Source organism: Varroa destructor, unplaced genomic scaffold (genome assembly GCF_002443255.2).
Source record: "Varroa destructor unplaced genomic scaffold, Vdes_3.0 BEIS01000001.1, whole genome shotgun sequence".
Lineage (NCBI taxonomy): Eukaryota > Metazoa > Arthropoda > Arachnida > Mesostigmata > Varroidae > Varroa > Varroa destructor.
Window position 1 is genome coordinate 10977268 of NW_019211454.1, and position 12777 is coordinate 10990044.

Consider the following 12777-nt stretch of genomic DNA (forward strand, 5'->3'; position numbering starts at 1 on the left):
GTGATGTTGATTGATAAGGATTTTTTTAAAACTGATGTACGAATAACGGAAAAGTAACAGTTCGTCTCAGAAAGCCTATGAAATGCTGACCTAACGCACGATGCATACGTCCAAGCTAGGCCCATTACATCGACAAGCCCTGGGTCCGTTTAGAACATTGACGCTGAGAGGCGTTTTTAGGGACTTACCAGTCTACATTCTACGTAGAAACTAATATGAAAACTCTGCTCTACGCAATTTAAATGCACGGTTAATATTCGCATAGAATATAATTGATATTATCTTTTATTATAGTGTCGTCAGCCGATGACATCAATATAGCTATTCCGCAATTTCCCTCATATGATCGGCATGATGCGATCGCTTATATATTACTAATGATCAGTATTATTATTTCATTCATTCATAGTTATCGGTCAGGAATCAGGACATTTGTCATCTGTAGCAATCTGTGTTTTTGTGTGTGAATTGTCATCGACTTTTTTTCGTGTATAGTATATGTTGCTTGTTGCTATGTTATTATTATTCATGTTGTTGCAATCGACAGTTTTATCTGAAGTTATTAGGCTGAGGTTCGAATCGATCGAACCTCGAACCTAAACCTTCGCTCGCTATACTACACCTCAGTTTGAGCTGAGGCTCCTTAGGAGCCCGCAAGGTTCCACGGCTACCTAGTTTGTACTCCCAGCGAGGTCCTACGAACTTGCCCTTCAGGGCCAAATCTGCATTGTTACTGCGTTGGGCTTTTCAAGCTCATTTGAAGCATTTTCGAGAACAGGACCAATCGATATGGCCGATTCTCTGCCAGTGTGTTTCGTCGGTTTTTTCTTGTTGGAATTTTAACACAATAAAACGTATGCTCTCTCTCTATTATATACGAATTGTTCAACTCTTTCACATTAGTAGCTCGTTAGATAGCAGATGTCTTCCAATATCAAAGCTGGTTCTAACAAAATAGGTACAAGTATTATGACTGAATTGCTCACTTAGAAATTTTGGTATCGAAATGGAATCGCGATGGGAAATCACACGTTCACCCGACAACGTGCTCATTCCTAGAGATCACCATAGGCTGGAAACGAGGACGTGCATTTTCAGATCACAGAAAAAAGCTACGCGGAGGCTAACAAAGGTGCAAGGTCTTATCACATACACGTGCTTCGCAGAAGCCGTACGCAACGTTGAGCGGTGGGACTCGCAGCGGCCACTCGCTCAATGGCAAATCAATCTGCTCCCCCGTTTTACTTTTCTCTATTAGTAATTCAGATACCTCAAGTGCCTGACGATCAGAAATAGTTTAGGTATATCTATTCGATGGTATTATTGATAATCAACTGACAAGCGTTTGCCTACTCGCTCACTCGTGGCAATCGATCCGTTAAGATGAACATAGATCTTGCCTTGAAGCGGACCTCGCCGAGAACAGAGTTTACCAAAAAGCAGAGGCGTCAAATGATCAGAAACGCAGCACGTCCAGAAAGATTTTTGCTAATACTTTGTGCGCGGAGGAACATAAGTGAAAGGGACAGCTTAGGATAAATTGTCTGGTCTCTTAAAGTTCTCATTATAAGTGGATTTTGCTTCAGCGACCCAATACAAGACGTTTCTGAAAGTGAACCGTTTCAAACGTAGCCTCCACTGATGGCGCCTATTGGGTAGAGTATGAAGTGCATGCTGTTGTTGTGTAGTCAGCGCTAACAACCCTCAGAATTATGTAGCAGGTTTCCTCAACGATGATCACCCCACTTAGTTTCAACTAATTGGCAAACGATACGCGCTCCTCTAGAAATTTGTCAAAATGCAAAAAATGTTTACTAATCACTATGTGACTCAATACAAGTAGTAGATGATCGATTTCAAATGAGTGGTGAATGTATGATTCTTGTTGATTATTCTTTTGCCTTTTGCCATGTCGTGTATATTTCTACATATTTACCCCCAGCATTGCACTTAAACTGGGCCTGAACAGGCGCAAATTTATTGCTTAAGTAAATTTTGCATACACAACAGGAGGAATCTGCTGCACACATCCCGAAGGGGGGATAGCATGGCATTGTGGCTAATATATTATAATATGTAATTATAATTACATTTTCCACTAATAGTCTACCTTAATTAGGATGAAATCAGTATATCTGTAGAATAGAATACTGTTATTCGATATTATGACATTGATCGTGATAATGGTAATAACGACTGTACTCGTTATTATTGATGATAAAACAATGAGCATAACAAACAGTGAGGGGGGCCTCGTTACACGTGATGACGGTTGTCGGGGGCGAACCTAATCTTTACTTGCTTCGAGGCCTTGCACGAAATCTCCACGAATCGTTTACTCAGATCTGTCCCTCCGACCGCCAAAGCCTGGCAATTTGCTGCCTGATCGATCCGATAAAGTATTTCTCGTCGAGAATTTCCGTCTCCTCATGTATGCAATGCTAAACTACCGCCTACAACTTAAATCTGTCGCAACTGACTGTAGACGAACAGAATCGAGGTTCACAGAACTCGCATGTGATGGACGAATACCCGATACAGCGCATTTGCTCAATCCTGGATGATATATACACGGAAAAATCAGAACTAGAAGGACCTCAAGTTCGGTTGTATTTTGGGTAGACTTATGTGTGCTATACGCAGAACTACGAGATTATACATCGGGAATCGCCCCTTGGGCGAAGGGCCACTAACCTCTAGTGAGATGGGCATATCGAGGCGCGCACTCCGACGGAGCCGAACATGAACACCTGCTTCGCTTTAATTACTTCATTACGCCCATTCTTAAGGACAATATGAGGGACAATGCGAAATCGATGTAACAATCAAGGTGCAATCAGAAGGGTTTTTCCCTAAAGAATATCTGATTTGTCAGCATAATCGAGAAATGATGTCTGATGATCTTAGTACTAGAAGTGGGATTTTAGATCGTAATCTGTTTCCGATTTGAACACTTACGATATAAACTTTTATAGTCGAAGGTTTACAGGCCTTCCGAATCGAAGGTTCTATTGGTATTTAGAAGAGCTAGAATATAACATATAAAGATTCGAGTGTGGTATTGTTTGTTGTCGATGGTGTGACGACAGCGTGCATAATTCGGCAATCTCGGTTGTTACGCCCTCGCTACTGCAGCAGTAAACAAAGCACAGTAAATAACAGTCGCACAATGTGGTTGTACAGACTCACGCATTCATCATTCTCAATATTATCTCATTTATATTTTACATTTCACTTCATAGTACATCGTGTTACTCGCAGTAAGTCATAGGTCGAGTTCTGGCCTTCTAAACGACCCATTCCAGCAAACACTCATTCCATCGTCTTTCATTCGTAGTATCCTTTTTAAGTACAATAATATCTACGAGATCATAGAGGTATGTGTATATATATATATATATATATATAGATATATATATGCAAGTAAGTACAAAATATGGCAGTGTGGTAAGTTTGGCGTCGCGTCCGACGAGGCTCGGTATTCGCTCATAGTCACCGAAAAAATGTCATATCTATTCTTTTATATAAAACGTATCTTCTGAACGCTAATTGATTTCCATAAGAAAATTCTTCAGATTTAACGAACGAATTTGCTTTGAGATCGAATGGATACAAAATGTAGGTGCCCTGCTTATTGAAATGCTTCCTAAATCTAACTCGGTTAGGTGTTTATATGGGGTGAATAACGGAAGCGTCCTCATCTTGCACTCACAGATATAAACACGTTTTCACTGGTAGAAATGTTAGTCGTACAAACAGGCTCATTAGAGTTAGGTACATCTTAGTAGTCATAGATCCAAGAGAATGACAGCTGACTCGAATGAGACATTGATCGACATCTTCTAAGACTATTCTATTAGTTTGGCACAAATCTATCAGTGTAAAAGCTAGTTACCTTGCGATGTATTTATAATACATTTAGTGCAACGCACTTATAGAACACAAAGGAAATAGCTAGCTAAATATAACAATAAGGTTTTGTGAGTCGTCGGACGAGAGCCTGGTAATACATCAGCTCCGCCTAATTTGGTCAACCAACTGCCAGGAACGTTTCGTCCAATAGATCGCCGTTGGATTAAAGAATACCACCAAGCCAGACACGAGATCCATGCATGCTTACGTATTCACTTTCATGTTCCGTTTGCTGACGCCGTACGAACATCAAAACAGATGCTTGTCATTGAGGAAACCGACTTAACACAGGCCCTGATCAGTAATTTAGGCAAGAAAATTTCGAAATGCACGATTGTATCTGGCTAGATGGCTGTTAGCCAACAGGAACCCGCTAATGTCATACCCTCCGCCACAACGCACCGCGTTGCTCTCATCATAGTCTAATGACCCAATAGACGACAGGGTCACTTCAAGAATCAGAGCAGTTGCCGTTTTTGGAGTTCCTATGTCGTTTTCTAAGTAAGTCCCGTCGTTCATGGCGGGAAATCTCATATTGTGCGCGTGGGGGACGGCGGGACGGGGGGTACAATAAAAAGCTTTAGAACTGCGCGACAGGCCGTCCAATAAAAGGAGTTTTCGCTACATCACGGATATTTTTGTTGAAAGCGACCAATTTTCTTTCACTTGTATATTCAAAGAGGTCATATACAACAAAGTATCATCATGTTTCATGCTTTTCTCAGGTGCAATCTTTGTGGCCAATAATACAAAACGTGAAGTAACACATACATGAGGTTATTTAAACCTATGTTGTTTATCTGCTCCTTACGCGGCGTTCGTATTATTCAGCGAACAAGCTCACTCTGATCTCTAAAGCACCACTGGAACAGCAACCTCAGCCCTTCAAAACTGAAAGAAAAGGTCGTATCTCTCCTCTGCATGAAATAACCACAAAAATGAATTGAGCTCATTTTTGTTTCGAGAAGATATTTCCACTACAACTGATTTTGACAGAGTTTGTTGTCAATTAGGTTGTATCTAGTCGGATACATTACAGGACATACAAATGGCTCCTGATACCCTACACAGTGCTTCTGGACAAAGGGAACAATAGAACCCTAGAGAAATTATGCGACCGTTTTCATTGGTTTACCAAATTCATTGCGAGTACGTAGCATTTCTAATTGTATGCTATCAGGCTTCTATTGTGTCTTGAAGTTGATCGTGCGATATCTCGTAATTTCTTTTGCCACTGTGGTCATTGTATTAGGTACGATATCATGAAATAGTTTTCCTTGTTCGGCTTGTACTGCATGAAAATTTGAGCAAAATTATCTATTTTTTAACACCTGAATTCTCTGGTCTAATATATATATATATCACTTGGGCGGATATCTAGAAACATTGTGTACGCATATATGAAGGTTGTATATATATTATTCTGCAAATGATGCGATTTTCGAACCAGTTTTACCAGACTGCTTCGTACGCGGCATTCGTGTCTCGATTCAGCCATTTTTTTTTATTCCTTCAATGATTATTGCAGGCAGGATACCGCTGTGGGAAAGCAGGGAAGTATTCCATCGACAGGCTGTTAGAAGGACTGCTATGTTTTCGTGTCGGGGCATCATAAAAACGTATGCCCATTGTCCTTTCAAAAAAAAAAGTGCATAACGTCACATAATAACTTCCGTAGCCAGTCAGATCCTGTAGCCGTGTGCCTTTCTGTCACACTACCTAATCAATTAAAATAATCTATTTGGTCTCGTTACCGTTCATTTAAAGTTCACGAATAGATACGCTTGAGGCATGCTTATCGTCACTGCGTACGTTAATGCTTAAGATCATAAGTATCCTTTGGATAATATAACCAGAGGGGGGACATATGCTCAGCATAGACGCATACCGTACAGTCAAGGGGACAGCTTAACCTACCGACAATTGGAGTATTGTTTTTACTAGGTTAAATTAGGCCCGATCTTTTTCTCCTCCTTTCGTAGAAAAATAAGTGCAGATTAAAACTTCGGGGAGACTGGAGGGAGATGTTAGGAGTCGTTTTTAACAAAACTATGCATTTATTATAATATCGATTCCGTCTGCGTGTATGTATAAGTGAACGATTGTTAAATATATAGATGAATGTTTGATATATATGTATATATCAATAGAAAAATCCCTCGTTTGAATTAGCTCTTTTGCCCGCAGTTGCTACTAATACCGGGGTCTATTCAACTTCCTGTTTAGAATCTATCCCTTTTGCTGCTCTTACTTGTTTCAAGAAGACGCAACAATAATTAATTATATGCATGGTAGTTGCTACACATGTCATCGTTGAGACACTTTACGCATACCTATCTTCATAAAGCCCGTCACTATTTTATCATCCTCGGGACTTTATACTTAAACTCTACTGCTAGCTAAGCTTATGTTGTTCGTATACTTACTTGTGATGCTTGTTAGGAAACGATCTTCGTAAGATTTTTGTCTTATAATAACTTGAATAATAAGATAAATCTGACGCTTCATATTGATCACCATCAGCATGGGCCATTGCCATCAGCTGTTTTCAGGCAAGGGCCCACGAGCATACTCGCCTATTACGACCTTCGACTTTTAAATAAGCCGAAATACAAATATCGTGTAATCCGTATGGTAGCATTAAATGTCTACTGAGTAGGCGTTAACAGACATCGACACTTCACGATCGTACCAGCTAACCAATTCGTAAATTAACTTCGTATATAAATATTAAACGTATCATACCGTACACTGAATGAACTTAGGTATACAATGACGTCAGCGACGAATTGCAGTTTATCACGCCAACCGATGTTACGGGGCAACTCGTTATTGAATTCCCTATTGATCTGTCTTCTAAGAACCTATATATGGGAATTACCGACCATCAGCCGATCCGAGTGCACTAGCAGCCCGTTACAAATGTGTACTCGATATTGAAGGTTCACGTCGCAAAGATCAGAAGATTTGAAGACTACTGATCTGTTACGGGGGACAAGATAAATGCCCCCTCGCAAACAAAAGAACAAATTTGTATACGTAGATCCTAGTCAGCATGAAGTCTATAGAATACCGAACACTTGGTGATTTTACACTTCGGAGCTTTCATAGCCGATCGAATCTTGGTTCTGGATTGTGGACCGAATGTTTGCAGGAGGCGGCGGGAGTCCGGCTAAGCTGCCAAGATTGCCCAGAATGGGGTCGATCCTTTCAAGGTCGTCATGCGGCGTACCAGGTGTGTCAGCCGGGGAGCGATCGATGGACTTCAGCTCGGGTTGACCCTCAAGTTCCATTCGGGATAGCGGGCCCTGGTTGACAACAGCCGGTGGGGGCGGATCGCCACCGAGTTTACTTAATCCACTTAACGGTGGCAAAGCGTTAGGGCTGGCTGGTGATGCCGGCGACGCAGGTGAAAGGGGACTCATTGGCCCTACAGGGCTCATGCTGGGCAATGTTGACTTAGGAATAGGCGGTCCTGCTGGTGCGGGCGAAGGTGTGCGAGGTGCGGAAGTTGGCGTCGCTTGAGCTGGGGCTGTGTTCTTTATTGGAGCCATCGTAGGTGGCAGTTGTACAGGTGGCACCCGCTGGCTCAGCGGAGGCAGGCTAGCCACGGGTTGTGACATAGACCTGCCCATCTGGGCCACTTGCGGGGCCTTCGACATCTGCGGAATAGTCGATTTCGTCGTAAGCGGTTGAGTCTGGAAGGTCGGTTGAATTTGGGTGGTGATCGGCATTTTCGGTTGGGACTGTGTCAAAATTGGTTGGATCGGCTGACACGGCTGCTGTGGGCTCTTCAAAATCAAAGTAGGTGGACTCTGACTCGATGGTTTGATTCCTATCAATCCTGCATTAACTGCTTCTGTAGTGTTTCCTGAATGCATTTTGATCGTCGATTGGCCAGACACCGGCGACTGGATAGCATCTCTGCAAACATTTAGAAATAATGTTAGACATTAGCGAACGGTATCGACGAATTGGAACATAACAATTTTCTAGTCCGATAGCGGATAATGAACACTCACACGCGGGTGCAGTGTAGGTTTTTTGGTGGATTTAGTGGGGGTCATGCCCTGTGGTCCTACACAAATGGGTCGCTAAGGGCAGGGTCCCCAGTGACTACGCATCTATGGATCAGAGAGAAGGCGAAGCAAGCACACGCAAGGCTGAGGCTACAACAGAATGCTTACCTGGCGGCCTACTCCTCTAGGAAGCGGTCGTCCCCCACCGGGGAACTGACCCGGCCAGCGAAACCAACCTTCAAACCGGAGCCGGACGTGCCGCCCTCTTTCGGGCTTAGGTTTGGCCGTCTAGTGGTGGCCTAGCTCGTGCACTCCGGCTCGTAAAGCTCAACGCCGACGATAGGCGGTGCGAAAAAACGTGTCGTATTCATTGCTGGTCACCTTTCAAAACTCTTTTTCTCTCTCTCTTTCTCTCCGTATTGCCTGTCTCAGTTCCTACGAACCATCACTCTCTCCCCTTCGTAGAACTTATAGCTGTTTAAAGAAGCCTCACCTTCTCTCTGATTTGATTGGGCCTCCCAGGCGCATTATCGATAAGATCACACCGATCGAAATGTAGAGGCACTTGAACCTGTCTTCTATAGTGATATGGTAACATCAACCCATAGATAAATAAAAAGCAATTGCAATAGCAACGGTGTAGAATTGAGTAACAGTAGCTGTGGCTGAGTGCTACTGAGTGATTGATAGCAATGCTTATTGGTGCATAGGGATTGGGTTATTGCTTGGAAACAAATGAAGGGGTGCTGAACCGGAGAAGCGAACCACACTCGTCAGAGAAAAACGTGGAGGATCGAAGGTAAGCACCGAAAAAAATGCACATTGACGCAAAAAACATATTCATATAATTGATTGTAGTAGTCTCCAATGAAAGATACGATATCAGGATAAAACGCAAAAGAGGCAGATTGTACAAGAATCACGCGTTCTTGTTCTCTATACGGAAGAAATACGTCTATGTCACGCCAATGGTAATGTCGGTATGTCCTTTCGCAGAGATCACAATATCGAGCTCATGATTGAAAGCCTAACAAGCATTCTTGCGGTGAACTACTTTATTTCAATTTGACTCTTCTTTAAGTTTTGAGCTTTATGAGTGCATTTCAGTCATAGTATTTTCAAGCGTCGTAGGGGAAAAAGCCTGCAAATTATATATATATATATATATATATAACCAAGCGTGATTTGTGTGTGTGTGTGTGTGTGTGTGTGTGTTGAAAAGGCGTTCATTGCCAGGCGAAAGGGCAAACCGTATCTGCTGTGATTATGTGTTGTTGATGTTATTGTTTATTTAGTAACAGTTGCGGTATGCACACTGCATTCTGCATCATCACCATCACGATCATTATCATCAGTTTCACGCACATCACAACTGAGGTCGTGATATTTTACAAGATGGCCTTCGACATGTTGTAGCGTTGAGACTTGCTTTCTTTCGCTGGCGTTGTTCTCGGTGGCGGCCCAAGAGGTTGGTCATTGTGGTGAAACGAGCTTGAAACCTTCGTTGGCAGATGTGTGGTTGATAGTGGTGATAAACAACTAGGGAAGTTCATGTTGTAGAACCACCTCAAAGTTTGTCTATGTGTGTGTGCGTGTCTTGATAAATGAGGTCACTCGTGACTTCTGGTCGCACACACACGCACAGGCACCCTGACGCACCGAGACTGTGACTGATCTGTTTCCATTCCGTTGCTATTCTTCAGACTGTTCGGACTCATTCTCCTCATTGCTCTGATTCGATGAATTTTTCGCGATGATTTTTCGCCAGCGTATTTCAACATGTCTCACGCCCCCTCAGTCTCGCTCATGCCTTTACTGATATAATTGGTACGGAGCCGTGCTGCTGCTCCGTGCAACGGGGCAAAGCAACAACAATATACCACAGACATTACGTTAGGGCACTCCTGAACTCGGCCTTTGAGTTTTAGTTTTTGTTACTTTTATTTGTTCCTACCTATTTATAAGTCCACTCTCGTTGTTCCATTTAAGTCTAACTCCCTGGGGTAACTTTCCACTGTTCTTATCTTTATCGTAGACACTAAGGATATCAGTCACACACATCTATCTCATTACTTGCCTTAGACCGCTTCACAATCTATCAATCTTTGTCCCTTTTTTCCACTCGCTCATCATTGTCATTCCTCTGCGAACGATAAGTGTTTGTGATTGACGACACGAAAACAGGCGTGATTTTGCATTGATCGATTTTTACGAGAAAGCTGACAGTAAATACGCTTCATCAAGTAGACAATGTTGTGTAACAATGTACCCTAAGCAAAGGGATTTCAGGCAACATTCCCTCCGATGGACGCCACTACGATGAGGTTTGCGGGTACGAAAAAAAGAATTAACTATACCTACCAACCAGACACGCTTCACTCGTATACGACAGTCACTTAGATAGGTACTTTTACCGGTAAATGTTAGGCTTTACATAAACGTACGTATTCGTAAGAGAACTAGGCAGGGAGATACAGGCTAGTGTGACGTGGCTATGGACGGCTTAGTCGATAGCTGCTGTTTGTTTTTGAATCAAAAGTAACAATCTTCTTGACCGATCTGATGTTGATGTTGGCCGTGCTGCGCGAAGGCTATTGTGCCATTGTATCTATGACTTTGTAGCTAACCTGGAATCCGTGTCGGTGAAAGGCTCAACATCAGCGATCGGCGGGAGTTCGCTCCTCCGAAAGCCACCGTCATCTCCGTCGAGGTACTCCTCGTCAATCTTCATCTCTCGCGGTAAACAACCTGAACAACGTTTACATGACGGTTAATACACCCACACAAAAACGGGCATTCGTACATAATAGACTAACAAAATAGGATATCTTCGAATCTAGTAAATGGGGTATGTCAAAGTGTACGGAACATTTAATAACACCAATACGCCTTAATGAATCGATAATCAATTATTATCCATGAAAGGTGATTAAAAGTATCATTTGCGATGGATTCTATGCATACTATCGTCAATCCGCGTTTGGAGGAAGGACTGGGCAACTATATTGTTAAGTGTTAACAGTAAACGGAACCGTTAGGCACTGATGACAAATTATTTTGGTTAGGCCATATCGGAATGCTTTTTTGATGGGCTTTCTATTTAGCACAATCCTCCGTCTGGCAACTTTGCTGGCTCTATTTCAGTTTAGACCAAACGCCAGTCTAAAAATATCCTGATCGCTGCACCCACCTCCCTTCTTCAACGTAGCGTCATCTGCAGCATTTGCAATACCCACACCCATGCGGGTAGCATCGTCCATCTGCGAATTGCCTATTGGAGCTTCATGTGCGGTCAGCTGCTGGGTTTCGACCTCTTCCGCCTTGTCTTTTTTGCCCTTGCTTCTACTTTTTTTGGCTTCGCGAGCGGTCTGTCGCTCGACGATCTCTTCAGGCGTTCGTTGTTTTTTAGGCTTCTTACAATAAACCTCGCAGATGGTGATGAAGAGTGCTATGATTAAGCCTAAGCCTAACACTATAAACCAGCCTAGTACACGCCGAACTTCCAGTGGTTTCATTATGTCCAGTGGTTTCTCACCACCCTGTAGCAACAGCAACAATAACAACAACCGTTTTATTTAAACGATCGCGGAACAATGACAATAAAGGTAAAAGGTCTGCTGCCGATATAATGCAGCTTAATTTGACAAAGATTAATCTGACCTACACTGATCATTCGCTATCCGGCGCAGTACATTATTGGCCTGGTAAATTTCTGCTATTGATCTATAAATTTCTATTTTGAATTCAAAATAGAAATTTGTAGAAATAGAAAAAGACAATCTTGCATTAGGTTCTTACGTAGGCTAGGCTGGGAGCGATAACAAGATTGTCAGCGGGACAATCGAGCGCGTGGGCTCCAAACCATCGATCTTCAAGCTCTGCTAGAAAGCCTTCATCTCTCAATGAAGAGATGATATCATCGATCTTCTTGCTCAAAGCGAAATGTTTTGACATCGCTACAGCGTACTGACCCCGCCTCAAATCCGTTCCTACCTGCAATTAAAAAAATAAGGAAATCCGCAATCGATACATGTGTAAGCATATATCAGCGTTATCTGACATGGATTTTAATTTAAAATAACAGCCTAACATAAGGTTTTATGTAATGTCGAAGAAAATTGTCACATTATGGTTGGACACTCGCAGGCCTCAAGCTTGATTTCCTTAAGATTAAACTTATTGGCTTGCTGCCTAAATTGAGTTTGTCGGTTTTACCAGCTCAACGCATTGTTATATTTGATCAGCGCGAATATGAATTGACTTTCTGTGTCTTATGGAAATTACCCCATAGGCCTTGACTCCTACGCAATGAACTACATAAACAGTTTTAAAGATAACTGGATTAACATTTTAGTGTCAAACAAATTCTAACAATGTAACAAATTGTACGATCATACATTTAATTAAACGAGAACCAATCGGCAACGATGACCTTAGACAAGGATTTTTATCAGGACAAGATAAATGTACAACAGTACGGACAGCGCTAGCTACATAAACATTTACTTTTATGCAGTAGTAGAGCTACACGTAGCTTGACATCGAATAATAGACTGTTTATGTAGATGTACCCCTAGACACTTCTTACATTACCTGGATGGTATCGCATGGGGTGTGCGCTGACGTGTAACGAATGAAGTTACTATCCGCAAATACGATGAACTTCGAGTTGTTGCGAACCCGATCTATGGCCTATTACAAATTGAAAAACAGCGCTAACATAATTGTTGTGGCCTTTTGGTGGCCTGTAGGGTAGATAATTAAATTTCTAGATCGATTTAAGTGATAAATCGTATGTTATTACAGTCTCAAGTGGTGTTGCCTTCGAGTGTTGATATGTAACTAT

The 12777-nt window shown here is 42.2% G+C and overlaps 2 protein-coding genes across 7 annotated transcripts in view; one reads left to right on the forward strand and one right to left on the reverse strand.

The window, feature by feature from the left end:
• The window catches only part of LOC111248674 (uncharacterized), a 180496-nt gene that overhangs the window by 19903 nt on the left and 147816 nt on the right, over window positions 1–12777 (reverse strand). For 4 of the 6 annotated variants that reach the window (XM_086993464.1, XM_086993456.1, XM_086993471.1 and 1 more), the window contains 4 exons: window positions 12525–12623; window positions 11730–11924; window positions 11122–11470; window positions 10559–10679 (listed from right to left, as the gene is read on the reverse strand). In XM_086993464.1, coding sequence (XP_086849590.1) covers window positions 10559–10679; window positions 11122–11470; window positions 11730–11924; window positions 12525–12623 — 764 coding nt within the window. Of the gene's footprint in view, window positions 1–256; window positions 7837–9299; window positions 9775–10558; window positions 10680–11121; window positions 11471–11729; window positions 11925–12524; window positions 12624–12777 lie in introns of those variants that run through there. The other 2 variants (XM_086993477.1, XM_086993481.1) reach the window with 2 other exon arrangements.
• The window catches only part of LOC111248725 (kinesin-like protein KIF3A), a 62534-nt gene continuing 58230 nt past the window's right edge, over window positions 8474–12777 (forward strand). The window contains exon 1 of the mRNA XM_022801580.2: window positions 8474–8730. The gene's annotated coding sequence lies outside the window, so the exon portion shown is untranslated. The remainder of the gene's footprint in view (window positions 8731–12777) is intronic.